Source organism: Thermobia domestica, chromosome 1, assembly GCF_964235325.1.
Source record: "Thermobia domestica chromosome 1, izTheDome1.hap1.1, whole genome shotgun sequence".
In the NCBI taxonomy this organism is placed as follows: Eukaryota; Metazoa; Arthropoda; class Insecta; order Zygentoma; family Lepismatidae; genus Thermobia; species Thermobia domestica.
Window position 1 is genome coordinate 282,939,057 of NC_137454.1, and position 22,419 is coordinate 282,961,475.

General features: G+C 35.2%; 1 protein-coding gene across 3 annotated transcripts in view; it reads left to right on the forward strand.

Moving 5' to 3' along the window:
• The window catches only part of tipE (temperature-induced paralytic E), a 285,481-nt gene that overhangs the window by 126,279 nt on the left and 136,783 nt on the right, over positions 1–22,419 (forward strand). For 2 of the 3 annotated variants that reach the window (XM_081726629.1, XM_081726633.1), the window contains exon 3: positions 14,812–14,925. The exons of the other annotated variant lie outside the window; for it this stretch is intronic. In XM_081726629.1, coding sequence (XP_081582755.1) covers positions 14,812–14,925 — 114 coding nt within the window. The remainder of the gene's footprint in view (positions 1–14,811; positions 14,926–22,419) is intronic. 3 annotated transcript variants of the gene reach the window in all.

Genomic DNA, 22,419 nt, shown 5'->3' on the forward strand with positions numbered 1-22,419 from the left:
AATGGTGCTCAAAGCGCACTAAACATTCATCTTTGCGGAGTCACGTTTATTCTCCCGAATTGCTAATAGGGTTTCGGTGCCCAGAAAATTGTGTTATGTCCTTTGGCAAGTGTACATGTTGAAAAGTGTCTTCTCAATGCAATTACATTAAAAATATTTTGAGTATCTGCTTTTTACCCAAAATTTGACAGCAATCTATTGTAGTACGTTTTTCGCCATTGTTGAAAGCTTGGACGACTTGGATGTGGTATGGTCGCATCCCAAAGCCGTGCTTCAAGACACACCACAATGTCTTTCCGGGAATCCCAGTTCTAAAACTGCACCATTTCATTGACTTTGAAGGACCCTGCAATGGGATTGTTGCACAACATCAATGTTCAGTTTATATCTTCTTCATCTTGGGTGTCCTGATTTCCTCGATAGTTATTCGCTATCGATCCAGTTTCCAGAAAATTTGATAAATGGGGCGAACTCTTAAACGGTTTGTTGGATCATGTGCAAATTGCTGCCGAAATATTCGACTGAATACAATCTTCGACAATACACTTTCATCAAATTTACTATGCCTCTTTTTTACCAATGTTAACCAGTCTGTCACTATGTAACCTACAAAAAGAAGGAAATCGTAGCAAGTCAAGTTGAAGAAATAAGCAATAGAAGTAATAGATGACAAAAGTTCCATATATTATATGTTTATAGTATTCTTAATAAATAAATATTTATACCATTTCAGTGGAAACAATTTTGGCTAATCTTGTAGTTTAGTTTGAACCACTGTAGCAATTACAACAGTAAAAATGTCCAATAAAGCAAACATTTTCGGAAGAAATGTACCAAAACAGGAAAAATGTTAAGGTTGAAACTGAAGCTTAGGAGCTATTTCTACATACGACGTGAACCTCATTAATCCCAGTTCAATAGAACAACACCATTACAACCTACTCACATATTGGTACAGACGTGTTCAAATTATTAGACTCACGCTACAAAAATGCAAAATTGATAAAGGAGTTCTAATTTCAGAGTTCTAGAACTTTTAATTTAATGGTTAAACCACCAATATAGAATCCTTTATTTGTTTACTCTACAATTGAAGTGGTACTATCACCGTTGAACAGCAGATGGTATCAGTAAGGGGAAGGGATTCTGAAAGTGGTGTTTCAGTTGTAGATAGCTATTGTGGTTCCTATCAACAAGTTACAGTCTGAAGTGTTGTGGTTGCTGTCGTAAGAAGTTAACGATATTCCAAGCGTTCACCAGTTCGAATGTGCCAGTTTAAAATGATCGTGACGTGTTTTGTGTATCAATCTTTTATTCTGTGTATTCCTGTAATTGCAGCATAATGGAAAAGCAAAAGACCTTTCTCTGCGTAAAATGGAAGTTAACAAAATACTTCTGGTGAAAATAAGATATACACGGTAATACATTGCTAGTAGAGTTGGGATAGAACAAAAATCTGTGAGTAGAAGCTCTGTTGAAATGAACAAGAGCCAAAATTGTCTTGGGAAGTGTGGGCGAAAACCAAAGCTATTGCTAAGAGGTATCAGAGAACTAAAAAGATTGGCTCTGGGAAACAGAACTTCTAATAGACATAAGCATAAAAATGGCTGTGTATGGCGCAGACATTTGGCCTGAAAGTGTTCGAAGGATTCTTTGTGCCGAGGGAATAAAAGAACACGGTCAAGAAAGAAAACAAAAATTAGAGTCTATTCCAATCACGGCAAAGAAGCGCCTCGAATGGGCACAAGGCCTAGAATATTGGACTGTTGGCGATTGGAGAATAGTGTGTTTCAGTGATGAATCATATATCTTTGTGTCTGATGAATGTTCACAATATATGCGACGTTGACTTGGGAGGAATTCAAGTTGGAATGTCTTTAATAAACTGTGAAGCATCCTACTTCAGTCATGGTCTGGCGTGTGATCTCTGTCTTCGGGCCTGGAAGACTGTATGTAGTAGGGAGGACGATGAAGCCGACCAATACCTTCAAGTTCTTCAAGAAGAACTGCTTTCCTAGATTGCACTCTGGTTTGATTATGTAGAATTCATCTTTATGCATGACGGAGCCCCATGCCACCGGGCCAAAGCTGTGACAAAGTTCTTCGAGGACAATGAAATTAGTGTTCTTCCGTGGCCAGGCATTAGTCCTGATATGAACCCGATTGAGAACTTTTGGAGATTCATGAAAGAAAAGCTAAAGAAGAAGTACATTAGAACCAAACTTCAATTGATCAAGGAGATCAACAATTTGTGGTATCACGATGCTGAATTGAAGGCAAAATGTGCTAAACTCGTACATAGGATGAAACAAAGGATAAAAGACTTAATAAAGAATAAGGAATTTCATAAGAAATATTAATCTTTGTGTGAGAGATAATTTTCTTGTAAGTATTCCATTTCATTTTTTGTTTCCAATTTGGATACACACTATAGTATATATTTGAATGTTACGTACGCATTTGTTTTAATGATATTGAAAAGCATATGCCACACTCACAATTTTGTATTATTACTCATCCATGTTGAAAACTTGCAGTTGCAACAGATCATGTTGCGTTCTAACATTGTTTCTCACAGTAAAGATTAAGTAAACAAAGTTTTACATATTTTTTTTTTTTTTTTTTTTTGTATATTAAATTGCAAATGAAAAGGTTGCGTTTCATTTATAGCTCGCAGCCACTTCTCTAAAAGTGAAAGCTTCCAGTTTGTCTGCCACAGTGAAAATTATGAGAACAAGATGGCAGACTTTAATTTCTTGCTGAAAAATGCGTGTGCAATATTTTCGAGAATATTGTAAACGGTTGACTTCCATTACCGTTTTTCGTTACTAAAGTAAAACGCTTATGCTCATCTGCCACAGTAAAAATTAAGTTAATAGCTAAAATGGTATTTTCCTCTTACATTTAAGTATGAACTTACAAGTAAACATTATTTTATCGGGTTACCTCTCTGTACATAATTTGAAAAAAATCTCAAATTTGAAGGTATACCCATGTCGAAAGTTAAAACAGTATTCCATTTGCATTCTCAAATCGCACTATTTCATTTACATTCACACAGCCATGACGACAAATTAGAAAATAATAGTGAAAATTCGGTAACAATAATACAATCAAGTTTGTCATCTCTTGATCTACAATAAAACTTGGGTATGACATGAAGATAGCAGTATTGAATCACAAGTACTAAATGCATTTTCCCTTTAATGTCTCTTGAGCTCTTCAATCCTTTTGGAAATTAGGACCGGTTTTCTTATCTATCTCATATACAAATAAGATGAGTCGTATTTACCAATGTTTTTCTAAAATTACATTTCTACTGGATTACTAAAGTGCTGCCAAAATGTCTTGAGCCGTGGCAAAAATGTGAACTAAAGCTCACCCTCGACACACCCACGTGTTGAGCCAATACGTGTTCAGATATTGCTAAGCGAGAGAGCCTCAGCGAAAGGGAGTGGAATTCCTTCAGCCGATAGCAGCGCTCGGAACGGAAGATTAGGTGTCAAGTCAATGTGGTACATTTATATATAATAATCATAATTCATACGCTACACCTAAATTGGTCCTCATGCGTGTTGTCTTGAAATAAATAAATAAAGTATTCCCGCTTGCATCCTGCTAATTTCGCTGATCTTTTAATATCCTGCATTTCGACGCCAAGGAGAACTGATGTCTTCCACCACTTAAATCTTAACTGGGGGAAGGGAACAGTTGTTCCTCTTGGATTTTCAGAGAGTGTTATGTTACTGGAAATGTATGTCAAAACCAGTGTATCTCCCAGAAATGTTTTTTTTTTAGGGGGGACACTGACCCAGGAAAAGACCAAAACAATACGTCTATCATATAATAATAAATAGAGTAGCAGTGCCCCTCCGAATACTAAGTGCGTTCCATGCAACACTTTTCCTGAAAGAAACACTGATAAAACATTCTGACTTATTATAGTACTTAACATATTTATATTGAATACTATAGTATTATAATTTAGGTACTCATTTAACAAGGATTTATGCTTAAACAATTGTTGTTTTATATGATGTATTACATGTATGTGTGTATTAAAATGTGCATGCTTTTGTGGCAGTCTTTTAGCCCTCTTAGAGTCGGTCTTTTCTTCCCTTTTGGAATCGATATTTTGCCCAACATTGGAAAAAATCCTACAAGTGTCCCTGCGTGAAATGATAATCAAAACACATAAAAACATTTGGCTAGTATTCGAAATGTGTTCCTAGTTATGATATTGCCGTTATTTCAATCTCTCTTTCAATAACAAAGTTCCTCGTACCATAATGTTTAGACATCAGTACGTATAGGCAACGAAACTACCATATCAGTATGGTAATTATACTACAATTTTCATCTCTGTAGAGCGCTTACCTTCCGTGCTAGGAGTTCCTTGTTCGATCCCAGGCCAATCGAATTTGTGGGGAACAACATCGTGCCATGGATTCTCCAGGTTCTTCCCACATGCTCATTCCATCAACACTTTTATAACCATTCACTCTCGTCAATTCTATCTCCTTTAGGGAATATCCGTGAGGCATTAAACTTAAAAAGTTTATTTTACTTTTTCTATATTACTATTATCATTACATTTTTCAACGCTTATGTGAACAAAATGGATGAATACTAGTGAAACCTTCAAGACATTTGCTTTTGCTTCAACATAATTACTAGTGGTTTTATTTATTTTTTTACAACAGGAATTCATTGTCAATTACAGGAGTCTATACATAAACATGCATGATAAAGTGCAGTTAAGGAAAATGTAGAATATATTTTCCATTGAGTGCATAGAAAGAATATAATAGAAAATTTTAGAAATGATCACACACAAACTAAATTACGTCCACATTTTGCATTGATTCGAAAACATATTTTAACACATTTTTGACACTTGACATTAAATATATATCCTAATCCTAATCTTCATAAAAATTTTATTATACGTTCTGCATGTCCTAGCAATAGTGATATTTCTATAGTACTGTTTTAGAATCTTGTTTAAGAGTAAATGATTTTATTTTAAATCATATTTTATAGCATTTGAATATATCCATTCAAGAAAACTAGAACTAACGTTTTCAGAAAGATTTACGACAGACGTCTACATGATATTTGCTAAATTCTTTTGATAATTACGTATAGAATATTTTTTTCTTTTTATAATTGTGTATATTTTACATTATTCAGCATAGAAGATTTGTTCAGAATGATTCTTAAGTTTCTATACGCATTTACTGGGGTGCTGAAACTAAGAAGATTTTGGGAATATGTCTGATATTCACATTATGCAGGCAGTATGTTAAAAGGTTTTTCTCAGGTGTACTTTGAGTTTCTCAGCTCATGTAATGAAATATTACAAACATATAACACTTTAACTATAAATTTGAATCATAGTTTTGAATATGCAATTGAAAATTCGCTGCTATGACGATTCGATTAGACTATTTCTGTATATAATCAGTGTGTATATATACTCCAAACATAAACAATTCCCACTGGTCTAGTGGATAGAGTACGCGCTTTAATGCATAGTTACTAGTTTCATTCCGGAATTGATTCCCTCTGAGTTAGTATAAAATTCAATATGATTCTACCTCAAACTTTAGCCCTACGCTTCATATAGCTTCGGAACTGAAATAAGCTAAAAAAAAAAAAAAAAAAAAAAGTTTACATACAGGAAAAGTCTATATATTTTGTATCATATTAAACTAACCAACGCGGGAATTACAGAGTTAGAAATTTGTTGTAAAATATCTATTAAAGAGACTCAAAAGTAACATGAAATAATTAGAATCGAAAATGTTCTAAAATACTTAAAATATTCCAAGCAAACTGGTAATTTTAGGGTAGTTCTGATTTCGGATATGCCATGGGGCAGGGAGGGTTTGTCGTACATTTTCTTTTATCTTAAGTAGAAAGGGCAAAGGCTCTGACAAAAATCTCCGTCAGTAACAGGCGTCATTGCTGGGTTAAGAGATATGAAATGATCAGAAGGGCTGGAACGACTAAAATAGATTTCATATAATTCTAAACACAAAATTAGGTATTGAATGAATAAGTCCTACTGGAAAAAGCCTCAGAAGGGGAATAAGGGCAGACTCTCAAGTGATTAGGCAATTTAATGTAGCAGTGATTTTTAAGATGGCTACCGTAAACTTAACATTTATCCTTGAAAGAACACAAACCCATAGTTTAAAGAACTTCAAGATAGACAATCAGAAAATGGCAGTACAATGCATATAAAATTGCTTTGGTTACCTACTGTATCGCTATATCCTATTTCGTTGTCCGATTTATAGAATAAGCACACAAACAGGGCCGTGCCGTGGAAAATCAGCGCCCGGGGCGAGAGTATACGACGGCGCCCCCATACATATATTCCAAGCAATTTTTTCCATCTTTTTTCCTTTTTTCTCCCGATTCTTACTTCGGCGCCCGGGGCCGTCGCCCCGCTCGGCTCCCCCCAAGGCACGGCCCTGCACACAAATACAATAAATTAACTGAAAACTGACCTAATCTAAGTTCAAATGGTCCGCAATTCCAGTGTCTGTTGCACTATGAAAGTCCGGAGAGCTAGGCATCCATATACCGCCAAAGTGGCTGAAATGAATCAGTCGGTTCGTCTTCGCAACCTGTCATCGAGTTATGGTGTCCCAAGATTTTAGCGTTACTGGAAGCACACTGAGGGTCCAGGTATAAAGATACTGGTGTCAAAATTTTGAGATTTGATCGAAGTACTCTTAACAGTCTGGAGGTCGTAATGAAAATTGTTGTATGAACATCCTGGAGTGAAGTTTATTTAAAAGCACCAACAAAAGAGAGAATTGTGATAGAATTCTCTCTTTCACAAAAGTTTCTCTCCTGTACGTTGATGTTAGTCTATGGTCAGCAATGTTATTTCTGATTCCTCTTCGTGAATCGCGATTGGTTTTGTTCAGCGACGTGGATTAGTACACTGTATGGCCACCAAAGTTGACCTTTCTATTTCCTATCTGTGTTGGAGCTTCAGTTGGGCATTGTATTCTGCTGTGAGTTTGTCTTACCAAGAAGATAGTTGTAATTATTAACTCTAAATATCTGCGTAATTCTATACCTTTAGATATACACTATATGAAAATGAAAATGCGGAACGAGAGGAGAGCAAATCAAAGAATAAACTGATTTTATCAGCGTTTGCTGCATTCTGATGTGTCTTACTTTAAGTTTATTTTAATTAAAAAAAAAATAGCTATATGAAACGTGATCCTCCAGCTTAACGTGTAATTCAAACCACATGAGCTGCCGCCGAGAATCAAACCTGGGTCTCCCACGCGGAAAGCGCGTACGCTAACCGCTTAGTCTCGAGGGAGCTCTTTTTAAAATTGAAGATTACAGAAAATTTATTTTCTAAACTTGGGGCTTTGTATTATGATACCGTCCCGAGTATGGCATATCCAGTAATATAGGTAGGAATATTTTCATGTATTCTTGTATATAGTGGATCATTTATCGCGAAACGCCCTTGTAACTTTTAAACTAACATTGTTTGAATGAAGTTCTACAATACCACACTTGCTATTCAGTTTAGAAGCTAAGGGTACTAATACCATAAGCATTCAAATTTTGTGAGCCTCTACAGCAGTAGCAGCGCATCCGAAATAGATGGGAAAATTAACATCAAAAGACGTTAGTCGTTAATACTATTACCGTGATATTGTGAATTTCTAGTAAATAGAAACAGAGTTACACGGAATTAAAAAAAAAAATTGTTTCGAAAATCTGCTTCACATAGAAAATTGAACCACGTAGATGATTTTCAATAAGCATGAATGTCACAATGCCATTTACAACAGTTTGATATCTCTATTTATTCCAAAAATATGATGTACATTCTGTAAGTATGTAGAGCTTCTTAGTACAGTATTATTAAATGCGATAACTTTTTGTGAATACAACTATAAAACAATATTGCTGTAATGTTATAAAAACAAGGGAAATCGACATTCATTTCAAAATTTTCCCAAAAATATACCATTTTATGCAATATAGCAATTTCTGCCCAAGTTTCCCATATCTCCATATCAATTGTAGATACCAAATTGCTGTAAACAGCGTTACGATGTTTACACCCGTTGAAAACCATCTGTGTGATTGGCCGTGATACTTCTCTAAGCACTTTTTCAATATAAAGTTCTTTGAAAAAAAAGTTAAATATTTCGTTTCCCCTAACTGACATCCTATTTATTGGAAATACGTTATATCATTACCATGTATTGGACACTAAGGTACGTTCGACGTGTTGTCTCCTCCATATTGCTGATCTCGGTGACTCCAAAATTTAGATATTTATGTACTGTAATGCTCTCAGTTTGTAGCACAGAGTAATTAGCATGCCATTATAAGTTCTCGTTTAACATGTAGATTTGAAATATGTAATAATATAACGGAGTACTATTTGAAAAAAATATAACTTTACATTGGTTGGCAACACTGCTAACATGGTGTCAAACAATGTCTCCTGTCGATGTTTAGTTCCTGCAATATTTCAACGATTTTTATTTATTGCCAGGGTGTTTCCATTACAAGGACGTTACCACTATCTATATATCATTTATTGATCAATTGGTTGAAGTTTAATGGGAACGTAAGCAGCGAGGCTATTTTTCTCTGTCACATATTGATATAATTGGATATTTATTTATTTATTTATTTATTTATTTATTTATTTCGGAAAAACAACAGGCAAATGCCTAATTACAGTTTTCCCTTATTGTAAAGTGTATTTAATACACTTTAAAATACATATATAATAACATACTAATATGACACAATTCAATTATAATACACTCTAAAATACACATATAATAAAATAATAATATGAAAGTAAAATATACGTTAAAATACAAATAGCACGATATACAGGATACAACAAATTTATGTAGAGTGAAAATTTTGTTTGTAACTAAAAACATCTATATCTGGGTGTTCTTGTGACGTCTTATTATACAATATACACATTTTTCTGATAGGCGATACATCTAATGCATTAGTCCTTTGCGCTGAAAGATGGAATATGTCATTATGGGGTCTCGTTGCTCTATGTGGGACGCGAATTTTGATTTCTGATAACAAATATTCTGAATCTATTGCACCATGAATTATTTTATGTAAGAAAGATAATATGAAATGACTTCTTCTGCTTTCAAGAGATTGTAATAAATATTTGTTTCGAAGACCTTCGTAGTTCTCAAATTTGGGATATATACCTGTTTCTTTATATGTCAAAAAGCGCACAAATTTATTTTGAATGTTTTCGATTTTATTTATATATTTCTTACTATTAGAACCCCATATTATCGCTGCATATTCCACCTTAGACCGCACATAGGCAGTGTATAATGTTTTGAGAGCATTAGTATTAGAAAAATCACCTCCTAATCTCATCACAAAGCCAAGATTCCTAAAGGCCTCACCAATTACTCTGTTGACATGAATATCGAATGATAGGTTTGACTGCAGAGTGACTCCAAGATCAGTAACATAATCCACTCTCTCAATTGGCGTTTGATTAATAGTATACGCATTGCGTACATAGTTTATTTTCCTGGTGTATGACACTACTTTACATTTTCTAATATTTAGTAGCAACTTATTTGATTCACACCATTGGGAAATAGCATTAATGTCATTTTGCAAAGAAATTGCGTCTAATTCCGTGGAGATACTGCGATAGATTTTTAGATCGTCAGCAAACAAAAGTTTGTGGGAAGATATTATTACAGGTGGTAAATCGTTAACAAATAGTATAAATAACAGAGGTCCTAAGTTCGATCCCTGAGGCACACCGGAGTCTACGACATATTCCTTAGTTAAAATATTCTTGTATCGAACGCGATGTTTCCGTTGGTAAAGATAGGATGCTATAAGCTGTTGAAGATTTTGTGAAAAATTGAATGTCACAAGTTTGCTTAGAAGTATATCGTGATTAATTACGTCGAACGCCTTGGAGAAATCTGTATAAATTACATCTACTTGTTCCTTTTTATCAACTTGATTAGCTATAAAATGCGTAAGTTCTGAGAGATTAGTTACAGTTGACCTCTTTGGCATGAAACCATGTTGAAAGGGAGATATTACTGACCGTACATGTGAATAAATTTTTTCGTATATAATAATTTCAAATATCTTAGATGGGGCAGATAGTAGGGTTACCGGTCGATAATTTTTTATTTGGTCTGTAGGGCAGCCTGTTTTGGGAATGGGACAGACGTCACCAATCTTCCATTTCGTAGGAAATGTAGAAGAAGCTATTGACTTGTTAAAAATAACTTGCAGGGGATGTTTCAGTATTTCTGAGCAGCCTTTAATGATATATGGTGGTATTTTGTCTGGTCCACAAGATGACCGTGGTTTAAGTTTTTTAATAGCATTCTCCACATCTTCAATATCTATAAAGTTAATGTTTAATTTGTCCAGGATTTCCGAATTATTGTGTTGCTCCATAGGAATAAGATTGTAGCTCGATTTATTGTGTGTCACTTGAAAATTTGTCATAAACGCGTTTGCAATATCAGCATCGTCACTCAAAGTTTGACCATCATAATGAAATATATTACTTCCCGAATTACTCTTTTTATTCTTAACATACGCCCAGAAAGTCTTAGGATTATTTATAATATTGGCCTCACAGTTGTTTAAATATATATTGTATGCATTAGAAATTTCTTTTTTAGAAAGAGCTCTCAATTCTTTAAATTTATTATAGTGATAAAGTGCGTCCCGAGAACCCTGCTTCCATTTCTTATGGTGATATGATTTGCTCTTAATTAATCTAATTATGTCACTTGAAAACCAAGTAGGGTAATTGAATTTAGCTCTTTTTCTCGGGATGCATCGGTCAAAAATAGAATAGAGTATATTATAGAAAAAATCCACAGAGTCATCTACAGTCAAACTATCTGTGATAGGTTCCCAATTTGTTAGTGATATTTCGCGATACAGTTTATCAAAGTCAGCTTTAAAAAAATTATAGTCTCTTACTTCGCTTTTGTTTGTACACTTAACATTTCTAGAATTAATACATTTATATTCAGCTAGGAGAGCTGGGTGATGAGCATCCTCCGGTAAAAGGGGAGGGTGTTCATGTATGACCTCTACGCTGGTAAGATTCGATAGTATTAGGTCAAGCGTTTTGCCATACGAGTTTTTAATATTATTGTAGGTTTGTAAATTATAAAAATTCATTAAGTGAAATAATTCTTGACAGGTTCCAGTAGATGTTAAAAAATTGAAATCAGTTCCCGTGACCTGTGAGAGATTATAGTCGCCTGTCAGAAGAATGTTACTCTTTGGTTGTAGTACACTAAATATGTATTCAAAATATTCTCTATATATTGATTGATTTGACCCAGGTGCAATATATACAAGACCAATATATATACAATTAACCGTATCTACAAAAACTTTTACTGTAATACAATCAACACCAGGAATGTTTGGGGAAGGAATTTTCTGCACACGATATTTTTTATTTACAGCTAATACAACACCACCACCCAATTTCTTACCAGAAGTAACAATATTTCTGTCTGCTCTTACCACGACATACCGCGAATCAAAGAGTTCAGAATCATTATGACTGTTAGTAAGCCAAGATTCAGTTAATGCAATTGCCTGATAATTGTTACTTAATACATTTTCGGTCAGCGTTCTTAATTTGGTACGAGTTCCCCTTACGTTTTGAATATATATATTAAAATAGCCATCTTTCCCCTCAACTATATTGTCACTTTCACCTCTCACTTCGAATGTTTTTGTACTTACGGAAGTGTCCTTGGTGCACCCCCCTCATGCTGATATCTTTCTGCCTGCCTTGGAATGTCCAGATTGTGGGTTGGGGGAGGGAGCGGATGCTTGGTTTTCTTGTCGCAGATGCTGTCGAGGTTTTTCTTGTTCTTGATTGACAGGTGCTTTAGGCGATTCAGGTGGCTGATTGTAAATTCCCTCGGCTTGGTCAGTTTCTTGGAAATACCTGTCTTCACTGTTCTGCTTCTTCCTTTTTCTTATCACTTAAAAATTTACATACTATGGGTCTTGTTCTGCCCTGACACTTTCTTCCAACGCGGTGAGCCCTCTGTATAAGTTGGTCATCAGTTTCCATTTGCAATCGGTCGTTTAGCAAATCACACACTTTTTTCTCTGTAGTTGCCCAGTCTTCATTCCCTTCCTCCTTCACCCCATAAAACACTAAATTTTGTCTTCGTGACCTGTTCTCGAGATCGTCAATTTTTTGTTCTAAAAACGTAGTATAACGATGTAGTTCACTTACTTCACCTGTCACTTCCAATAGTTTCGTTTCGATGGTATCTACTCTGTCAACCAGTTTTGTTACTGTTTCCCTTAATGTTTTGATTTCAGTTGTTAAGCGTTCATTAGATGCACAAAGGGATGCCACTTCAACCACTACTTTTTCATTGGACGCGCGAAGAGAAGATAATATATCTTTAATTTCAGCAATGTCATTACGTTGAGTGCTAGGAGGCCCAGGATGCTGCTCTACACCCCCGATGATTAACAAAGTAAATATTATTAATCCGTAGGCAAAAAACACTTTCGCATAGCCTGGTGTATTCACTAACACAGAACATGATGATTCTTTCACAACAATTCTGAATAAGCCTATTCTGGCCCTATAAATTCCAAGCTCAACACCCATCACGGTTCACTGCACTCAGGAGCAAGAGAGAAACACGTCCACTCACTACCACACTACCGCACTATATATGAGCTTTACCTAGAATATCTTACTTTAACTCCATATGCCTTTTCAAATTTTCTGCAAATATATAAATTACGTTTCTAAATAAATGTAATCATTATTAATTTAAAGTTTATTCAATACTTGATTACACTGGTCAATACAAAGTTCGACTTTGATTCCTTTTTTTTGTTTGGTAGGATGTGATAAAATTAGGTTTTCCTTCTAGTTTATGAGACACTGCAAACGTACATGGATTTCGGTTTGGCCCTGCAGCCTCCAATTTATAAATAATGCCCTAATAATTTTAGTCTTTCGGAAACCACTTTATTTCTGTTTTTAAGAGAATTTTTGCACTTTTAATTAGTATGGCTTTGCTTCTACCTAATTACTTCACATTCGTAATTAATACATCATTGGTTCTCAAAGTATTTGTTGTTATTATTATTATTATTATTATTATTATTATTATTATTATTATTATTATAAAAGTTACTTTTATGACATATATTTTACAATTAGCTACAATTATAAACTTAAGTGAACTCGGTCTTGTTGTAAATGTAAGGTTTCGTTGAAAATTTGATTCATTTTAAACCTGAAGAATTATTGTCCGGAACGTGGCATAATATGAGTAATAAGACATTACACAATTTTTATTGTGTTTCTCAATGTAACAATATACAGCATTTAAATTGTAAAATCTTTCTGTAAATGTTAATACATATAGACTGATCAATAGTTTTTTCAGTTGTGAATTGAATCACATTTCATTGTATTTAAATTTACTATATGGCTAATATACTCCTACATATCCCTTTGTTTGTATGTATATGGTTATCAAAACAATGCAGATATCAACACAATACAATGCATAATATTAGTTAGTCAATATTAAGGAACAATGTGCTGTAACTGTCCTGTTTAGTTTTGTGTTGAGTGATAGTCACTGTTTATGCGAGGCTGTGTAATATGCATCCGTGTGTAGAAAGAATAGGCCATACGTTGATGGTGCAAATTGACATACGTTTCCTACTTTTGCAGTTTCACTATCTTAAAGCAAAACTTGATTTTGTTTACCCGCAATAAATTTACACATTATGGTTTATCATAAGTTAAAGCACATATATTCAAGACTACCTGTGCTAAATGTATCACAGTAACAGTGTAAAAGTGATGACAGCATAAAGAACTTGTAGCAAGACATCATCATAGAAGAAGAATAGTATTCATTAACTATACCTAGGTGACAGAAATCGCCAAACACTGAAAAAGATTATATCAAATAATGTAACATTTATCCGATACAACTCTCTATAGATATCAATCATCTTGTAAAAGCTGTTTTTGTGATCACAGTAGTATGGTCCAATAGGTCGTTAATAATCTTGTTTCTAAGAACATATCATTTTTTTCTTTTGCTCATATTCAAAGAGGAATTGGAGATGTTAGCTACTATAATGCGCTGTAAAGCGCAATTTAATGATATTCTACTGGTATTATTATTATTCTCAAAGTACCAGTTAATGTCAGTGACGGTATGGACATTTTAGGTGGCTAGGTGTATCTTATGGTACAGATAATTGCTCTCTAACAACGGCAGACTCTTTCAATATAACAATGCACTAATACACGCAGACAGACCTATTCACCTGTGGTTTCAGAAACATTAAATTGAACTTCCGTACCTCCACTGGCTCACTCATTCCCACATCTTGCACGTTATTGAACATTTGTAAGTTTTAAAGCAGCAACGAGTACAGCGCAGATTTCGTTCTCAACTATGGCTCCATATAGGCCTATCTTACTTCTTTGGCTAAAGAGTGGTCCATTTTTCAATCGGAAAAGAGTCAAGATTTAGCATTAATGCCTAAATCGGCGATGAATACAGCTGTACTACCAGCTACATGTAGCCAAGCGTCGTATTAATCAGGTATGTTTCATTTCAAGATGTTTCCATTATTTTCTCAATATCTGTAGTTGTACGTCTGTGTGTCTGTATGTCTGGGAATATGCGAATACCTGTGTGTAATTTTTGTCTTTATATTTCTGTTCTATTCTTCTTGTAGAGAATCTAATAATCGAAGTTCTGGTAGTGTTAACACTGAAGCATATCTGCAGCCTGGGTTCTTGCCAGAAAAAAGTGGGAAAGAAATACTGCCACCTATTCAACACGAAATGAAGTAAGATTGCTTGGAGTGTAGTTTGTCACAAATGGCATTTCACCAAGGCACACTTCATTGCATGTAGTTAGCGATTGAAATATTAACAAGGCCACTTTTCCGACACTCACTTTCAAGCTCGTTTGTTACTGGTTGAGCTATTGAATCACCAATATAAAAAATGCACATAAATGCACGTATTCACATAGTTGATTAACATATGTTTAATATATGTTTACTACTAGTGACACACAGTTGACATGACGTAACATTCAGATCCACAGAAATAAATGTGAGGTAACAAATTTATATTATCTTGTAACGCCCATATAACTTCTAACTAATAGGTAAAAAGCCTGAAATTTCGTGCGATGCGAATATCGACGCAGGTGACATTGTTTGATATACTCCACAATACCATCAGATTACCAACGTTGCCAATCTAACATAAACTTGTAGTTTTCTAAATCGCAGTACGTCAAATATTGGTCTACATATTAAACGAAAATTTGCAATGCCATAGGATTCCGTTCTGGAAGCTAAGGATTATTCAACATCGCAGACATCATCATTTCGGAGACTTCTAGAGTAGAATAACAGAAATGAGTCGGGTTTTGCAACGCACATCCAAAATACTGTACTATAGTGTTGGATAGGAATAGAAACAAAGTAATTAGGAACTAAAAACTTATGTTCTCCCTAAAGGTTTCATTCTGTAACAGTGCTGTAGTTAATATCACACTCAATCATGTAAATTGTTTCAAAAGATGTAAAACTCAAATGATGTTTACAGCAGATATGAAACGAAAGAAATAGGAAGATATTTTGATATTGACTAAATTTTAGTATTTATGGGACATTTTGTAACAATTCTGGCTTTCATTTACTTCCATAATATTACAGGAACAGTTTTTGGTAGTTATATTTGCAAACCCTACTTGCAAATACATACTTTTAAACAGCACTTCAGCAGTGTTTACCAATGTTTATCAAATTTTCGGAATGATTTGAGATGATAAATTGCTGTAAATGACATTACGTATAAAAGCAAATTAGGATCCAAGACGAATCCTTTTACACAGCTTATTTTTGTTTTAACACATTTTTTGAACCCGTTAATGCTTGTAAGAAAAACGCATGTCAAGTTAGACCAACCACCAACAATAAAACAACCGGAATATGGGCTATTTCTGGAGTAATTAGTTGCTCTAATCCCAATTTTTGGGCTCCTGACATTTAGCGGGAAATCGGAATCAAAATGGGCGAGTCTTGCTTGACATCAAGCTAAACCTCCATACGATCACAATGGTCCAATCACAAGATTCAAACACCAGAATTCTATTTATGGGCTAATTAGTTGCTCTAATCCCAATTTTTGAGCTCCTAATGTTTAGTCGGAAATCAGAATCAAATTGGGCGAGTGTAGCTTGATATCAAGCTAGAACCCCCATATGGTTACAATGGTCTGATCGAAATAATTCAAACGCCAGAATTATGGGCTATTTATGGGCTAATTAGATGCTCTAATCCCAACTTATTTGCTCCTAGTGTTTAGCGGGAAATCGGAATCAAAATGGGGAGTCTAGCTTAATATCAAACTAGAACCCCCCCATACGGTTACAATGGCTCGACCGAAAAAATTCAAACGCCAGAATTATGGGATATTTATGAGCTAATTAGTTGCTCTAATCCCAATTTTTGGGCTATTACATTTTAGCGGGAAACGGAATCAAAATGGGCGAGTCTAGCTTGACATCAACCTAGAACCCTGTATACAATAACACTAGTCCAATCGAAAAAATTCAAACGCCAGAATTATGGGTTATTTATGGGCAAATTAGTAGCTGTAATCCTAACTTTTGGGATCATAACGTTTAGTGGGAAATCGGAATCAAATTGGGCGAGTCTAGCTTGATATCAAGGTAGAATTCACCATACGGTTACGGTTACAATGGTCAGATTGGAAAAATTTGGACGTCAGAATTATGGACTGTTTATGTTCTAATTAGTTGCTCTGATCCCTATGTTTGGACTCCTACTGTTTAACGGGAAATCGGAATCAAAATTGGCGAGTCTAGCATAATAGCAAGCTAGAACCCCCCATATGCTTACAATGGTCTGATCGAAAAAATCAAACGATAGAATTATAGGCTAAGTACTTGATCTAATCCCAACTTTTGGGCTTCTAACGTTTATCGGAAAATCGGAATCAAAGTGGGTGAGTCTAGCTTGATATCAAGCTAGAACCCGTCATTCGGTTACTACGCTCCGATCGAAAAAAATCAAACGTCAGAATTATGAACTGTTTTGGGGCTAATTAGTTGCTCTAATCCCAATTTTTGGGCTCTTACTGTTTAGCAGGAAATCGGAATCAAAATGGGCGAGTTTAGCTTCATATCAAGCAAGATCCCCGTACGGTTACGGTTAGAATAGTCCGATTGGAAAATTTCAAACGCCAGAATTGTAGGTTATTTACGTGCTAATAATTTGCTTTAATTCCGATTTTTGGGCTCCTACTGTTTAATGAAAAATCGGATACAAGATGGGCAAGTGTATCTTGACATCAAGCTAGTACCCTCCATGCAGTAACAATGCTCCGATCCAAAAAAAAAAAAAAAAAAAAAAAAAATTCAAACGCCAGAATTATGTTCTATTTATGGGCTAATTGGAGCTCTAATTCCGAGTTTGGGTTTGATACCGTTTAGCACAAATTCTTCATAAAATTGTGGGATTTGTCTTAACTTCTAGCTATAATCCTAGTGCTGTAATACTCCGATCAAATAATTAATATGTCTGAATTATTTGTTATTTGTGTGTTAATTAGTTGCTCTGATGTCGATTTTGGTTCTTCTATCGTTAGTAGGAAATCTCACGAAAGATTTGAATTGATTTCTAGGTAACGTGGATGATAATTTCAAAGTTGCAGTGAGAAAACGTCGATGTGTATTAACTGAAAATTGATTAGAGCAACTAATTAGCTCACAACTAGCCCATAATTCTGGCGTTTGAGTTTTTTCGATCAGACGATTACTTCCGTTTGGGAATTCTAGTTTGATGCCGTGCTAGACTCGTCCATTTTCCGATTTCTCGCTATAACGTAGGAGCCCAAAAATTGAGATTAGAGCAACTAATTAGACCATAAATAACCCATAATTTTGGAATTTGATTTTTTCCGAGCAGTTCATTGTAACCGTAACCGTATGCAGGGGGGGTTCTAGCTTGATGTCAAGCTAGACTCGCCCATTTTGGTCCGATTTCCCACTGTATAGTAGGAACCCAAAAATTGGGATTAGAATAACTAATTTGCTCATAAATAAGCCATAATTCTTGCGTTTCAATTTCTTCGATCATACAATTATAACTTTAGCCTTATGGGAGGTTTTAGCTTGATGTCAAGCACGACTCGCCCAGTTTGATTCCGATTTCCCGCTAAAGAGTACGAGACCAAAAATTGGGATTAAAGCAACTAATTAGCCCATAAATAGCCCATGATTCTGGCGTTTGATTTTTTTCGATCAGACCATTGTAACCGAATGTGGGGGTTCTACCTTGATGTCAAGCTAGACTCGCCCATTTGATTCCGATTTCCTGCTAAACAGTAAGAGCCCAAAAATTGGGATTAGAGCAACTAATTATCCCCAAAATAGTCCATAATCCTAACGTTTGGTTTTTTCCGATCGGACCATTATAACCGAATAGGGGTTCTAGCTTGATATGAAGCTAGACTCGCCCATTTTGATTCCGATTTCCCGCTAAACTATAGGAGCCCAAAAATAGTTATTAGAGCAACTAATTAGCCCATAATAGCCCATTATTCTGGCGTTTGAATTTTTTCGATCGAACCATTGTAATCGTATGGAGGAGGGTTCTAGCTTGATATTAAGTTAGACTCCCCATTTTGATTCCGATTTCCCGCTAAACAATAGGAGCCCTAAAAATTGGGATTAGAGCAACTAATTAGCTCACAACTAGCCCATAATTCTGGTGTTTGAGTTTTTTCGATCAGACGATTACTTCCGTTTGGGAATCCCAGCTTGATGCCGTGCTAGACTCGCCCATTTTGCGATTTCTCGCTAAAACGTCGGAGCCCAAAAATTGGGATTAGAGAAACTAATCAGCCCATACATAACCCATAATTTTGGAATTTGAATTTTTCCGACCAGTTCATTGTAACCGTAACCGAATGGGGGTTCTAGCTTGATATAAAGCTAAACTCGCCCATTTTGATTTCGATTTCCCGTAAACAATAAGAGCCCAAAAATTCTGATTAGAGCAGCGAAACCCATAATTCTGGCGTTTGAATTTTCTCGACTGTAACCATATGGTGGGTTCTAGCTTGGTGTCAAGCTAGACTTGCCGATTTTAATTCCGATTTCCCGCTAAACTGTAGAAGCCCAAAATAGTTATTAGAGCAACTAATTAGCCCATAATAGCCCATTATTCTGAGATATGTTCCGGTCGGTTTAGTGTTGGTGGTTGGTCTAACTTGACACGTGTGTAAGAAAGACCTAGTTGGGTAACCACGTGAAATGATGCCACCAATATAGCAGCATGATGCCACCAACATAGCAACATAGCAACACAACATCCATTTTTTAATTAAATTTTAATGTATTATCACAAAGCTTAGATAAAGACTTCATTTTGGTTCCAAATCAAGGACAATGTATGATTCAGCTATTTGAGTTAATATATTGCTTATAAGTTGCCACTATATTTAAATATGTCGGCTATTATCTTTAAAAGAAAGTAGTTGTCTCCGTTTTGTTATATTTGTTTCATAGCAGATTACTATGCAACTACCAGATATATGGAAAACACCCTGAATCAAAACTTTTAGTTTAGAGTCTCACCAGAGCCGTAGCAACTGGGGGGCGAGCAGGAACGTAACTCCGGCTGCTGATAGCAAGAAGACACCGAACGAGCAGGAAGAGAGAAAAAGTGTTGTTAAAGAGTAAACGACATGGCGCCCTATATTAAATGAATATTGTTGTCAGTTTACAAAGAATAGATTTGGTAAAAGTTTTCTTGCTCGCTCCGCTCGCAACCCAATCGTTTCAGTAATAGTCACAACAAGATTTTACTTGTTACTTAAATACGTTATTTTGTCCCTTTCCGCACGGGAGTAGAAATTCTTATATTATTTTCATAAAACCTTTTTTTTTCATACTACATGAAACATGTATAGAACATTTTTATGAAAAAATTGCATGGGTCCATCGTAGGTTCTAAGAAAATGGACCCGCACAATTGTGTTAGGTTTTACTTGCGCCAGAAATCAAAATAATAGATTCACACGAGTGTGCGGGTTAGGTTGCATTTGTGGTATCATTCAAAATAGTAGACCCTCAATTTGTGCTCGTTAGATGTTAGCAAATTCATATGCATTACACAAAATAATTTGTTAAAATACTAAAAAAAAGTACATTTTTGCTTCTGGGCTATTGTATTAGAACTAATGTAAGTACCTCAAAAGCCACAATGAAATATTTTTTGAAACAGTATTATTTTTATCTTAGTAATGTTAACATTTGAATAGTCTTACCTGACGTGCTTTGAAAAGCTTTGAAGCAGTTCTTTTCTTTCGACAAACACAAGTAACAACCACATTTTTCATATCGGGTCTTTGTTCTGCTGTTACATCCATCCAGTGTTACATTCTTGGTGATTTGATGTCACCTACTGTTTGTAAATAATCATATCCGTAGTAACGCTTATCTGCTACAGGTCTGTTGGATGGCATGTAGCATTCTCTTTAAAAAAAACAATCTCCTATGTGAAGAACAATCTGCATTAGCGTTTGTACAGGATTCGTGCACAACTCTCTTCGAATCCACATCACGTTTATCTATTTCTAGGTCACATTCTTGAAGAGAGCCGGATTAAGGAGGGGCGTAGGGGGGATATAACTTCTGGCCTCTAGGTGGACAGGGGCCTCCACTCTGATCAAAATCTGAACTATCTAAAACTATCTGGACTATCTAAAAAGAGTCATAAAGATACAATCATCGTCATAAAATATGACCAAAATATGAAACATATTCCCTTAATTTTCCTACTGTACTTTCACGGAACTGTGTTAGGTAAAGTCAGCAGGGCCACATATTTTTTCTAGCCCCGGGCCTCCAGAGGGTTAATCCAATCCTGTTCTTGATCTATGTCTTCAAGATTTGCAGGAAGTTATTTATCATTGTCCTCGGTGGACAAGTTGCTGGTATCTGTTTCATCTAATAATTTTATGACGTCAATATAAGAAAGTACTACGAAAAAAACGAGATTACTGTGTAATTTAATAGCTTGGAAGCAAGGTATTACCATTCAGAATGTCAAATGCTAGTATTTTTTAATTGTCACAAGAATAAAGTGAACTATTATCTGATCAAATTATCTTCAATTAAATATGTACAAAGTAAACTAAAATGGGAATTAAATGAGGTCCTTTACTATTGTAATACGTTCCATACGTGGCCCGTGGTAGGCACTAATTGTGGAGCGACGTAAAAATTTTAGTGCAAGATATTTTCAAGCCAATACTTTGTACACATAAAAATTGATTTGATATCGGGCCAGGAAAATTTTGGAGAGGGCAACTCCTCCTTACAGGAAGTCTGTACATAACATTAAAACATTATCCTAAAATTACAGTAAATTTAAGTATTTTTATCATGCTATATTTGATGAAAAGGCTCAAAAAGAATCTAGTGCTTCTGTCGATCATATTATTTACAAAACGAGAAATAAAGCCTAACCCGCACGATCGTGCTACTTGTAATTTTCTTCTAAATTACATACAATAGAACAAACGATTTTACTACAATGTTAACATATTAAAATTCTTTAGACATTTAAGTCTCAAAATACACTGACATCAAATATTGAAACAACAAAGAAGTTAAAAAATAAAAATGTTTACCTTTACGAGCCATGCCGCCTTCAGTTCAGCTGAGTGAAACTCTTCAAAGTCCACATGGTTTGCTAAATTGCGACGAAGAAACAAATTAAATTCGTAATACGGAACTCCCTCAATCAATCGAAGCCGTAATGAGCGTGAAAAATGCAAACTACTCGTTTGTATAATACAGCAAAGCTACCCGCACTGTGCGGGTACGGTCGAAAAGGGATATATGACTTGTTAATGACGATGTGATATACAAGGTGCCGAGTAAGGATTTATAGTGTATGCAGTGGCGTTTTCAAATTCAGAAACGGTCAAAATCTTAAATAAGTGTTCAGTCTTTTTTGATGGTGGTGAGTGTGGTTAGCTACCCAACGATTAATCACACTTTTCTACTCAACGATTAATCACGACGGTGGGGAATAAAAGTATGAAAATCAGAGGTGTGAAGAGGCACACGTAAGTTGCTGTTTGCCCGGGAATATTAAAAATGATGGCAAACAAGGGTAATAGTAACATTTTCGAACATGAAGTAGTTGTAGAATTGAGGCTTAAGGGGTCAGACCCAATGAATTTCGTCTTTTTGAAAGAGTGATCAGTACCAGTATTTTTTTTTTATT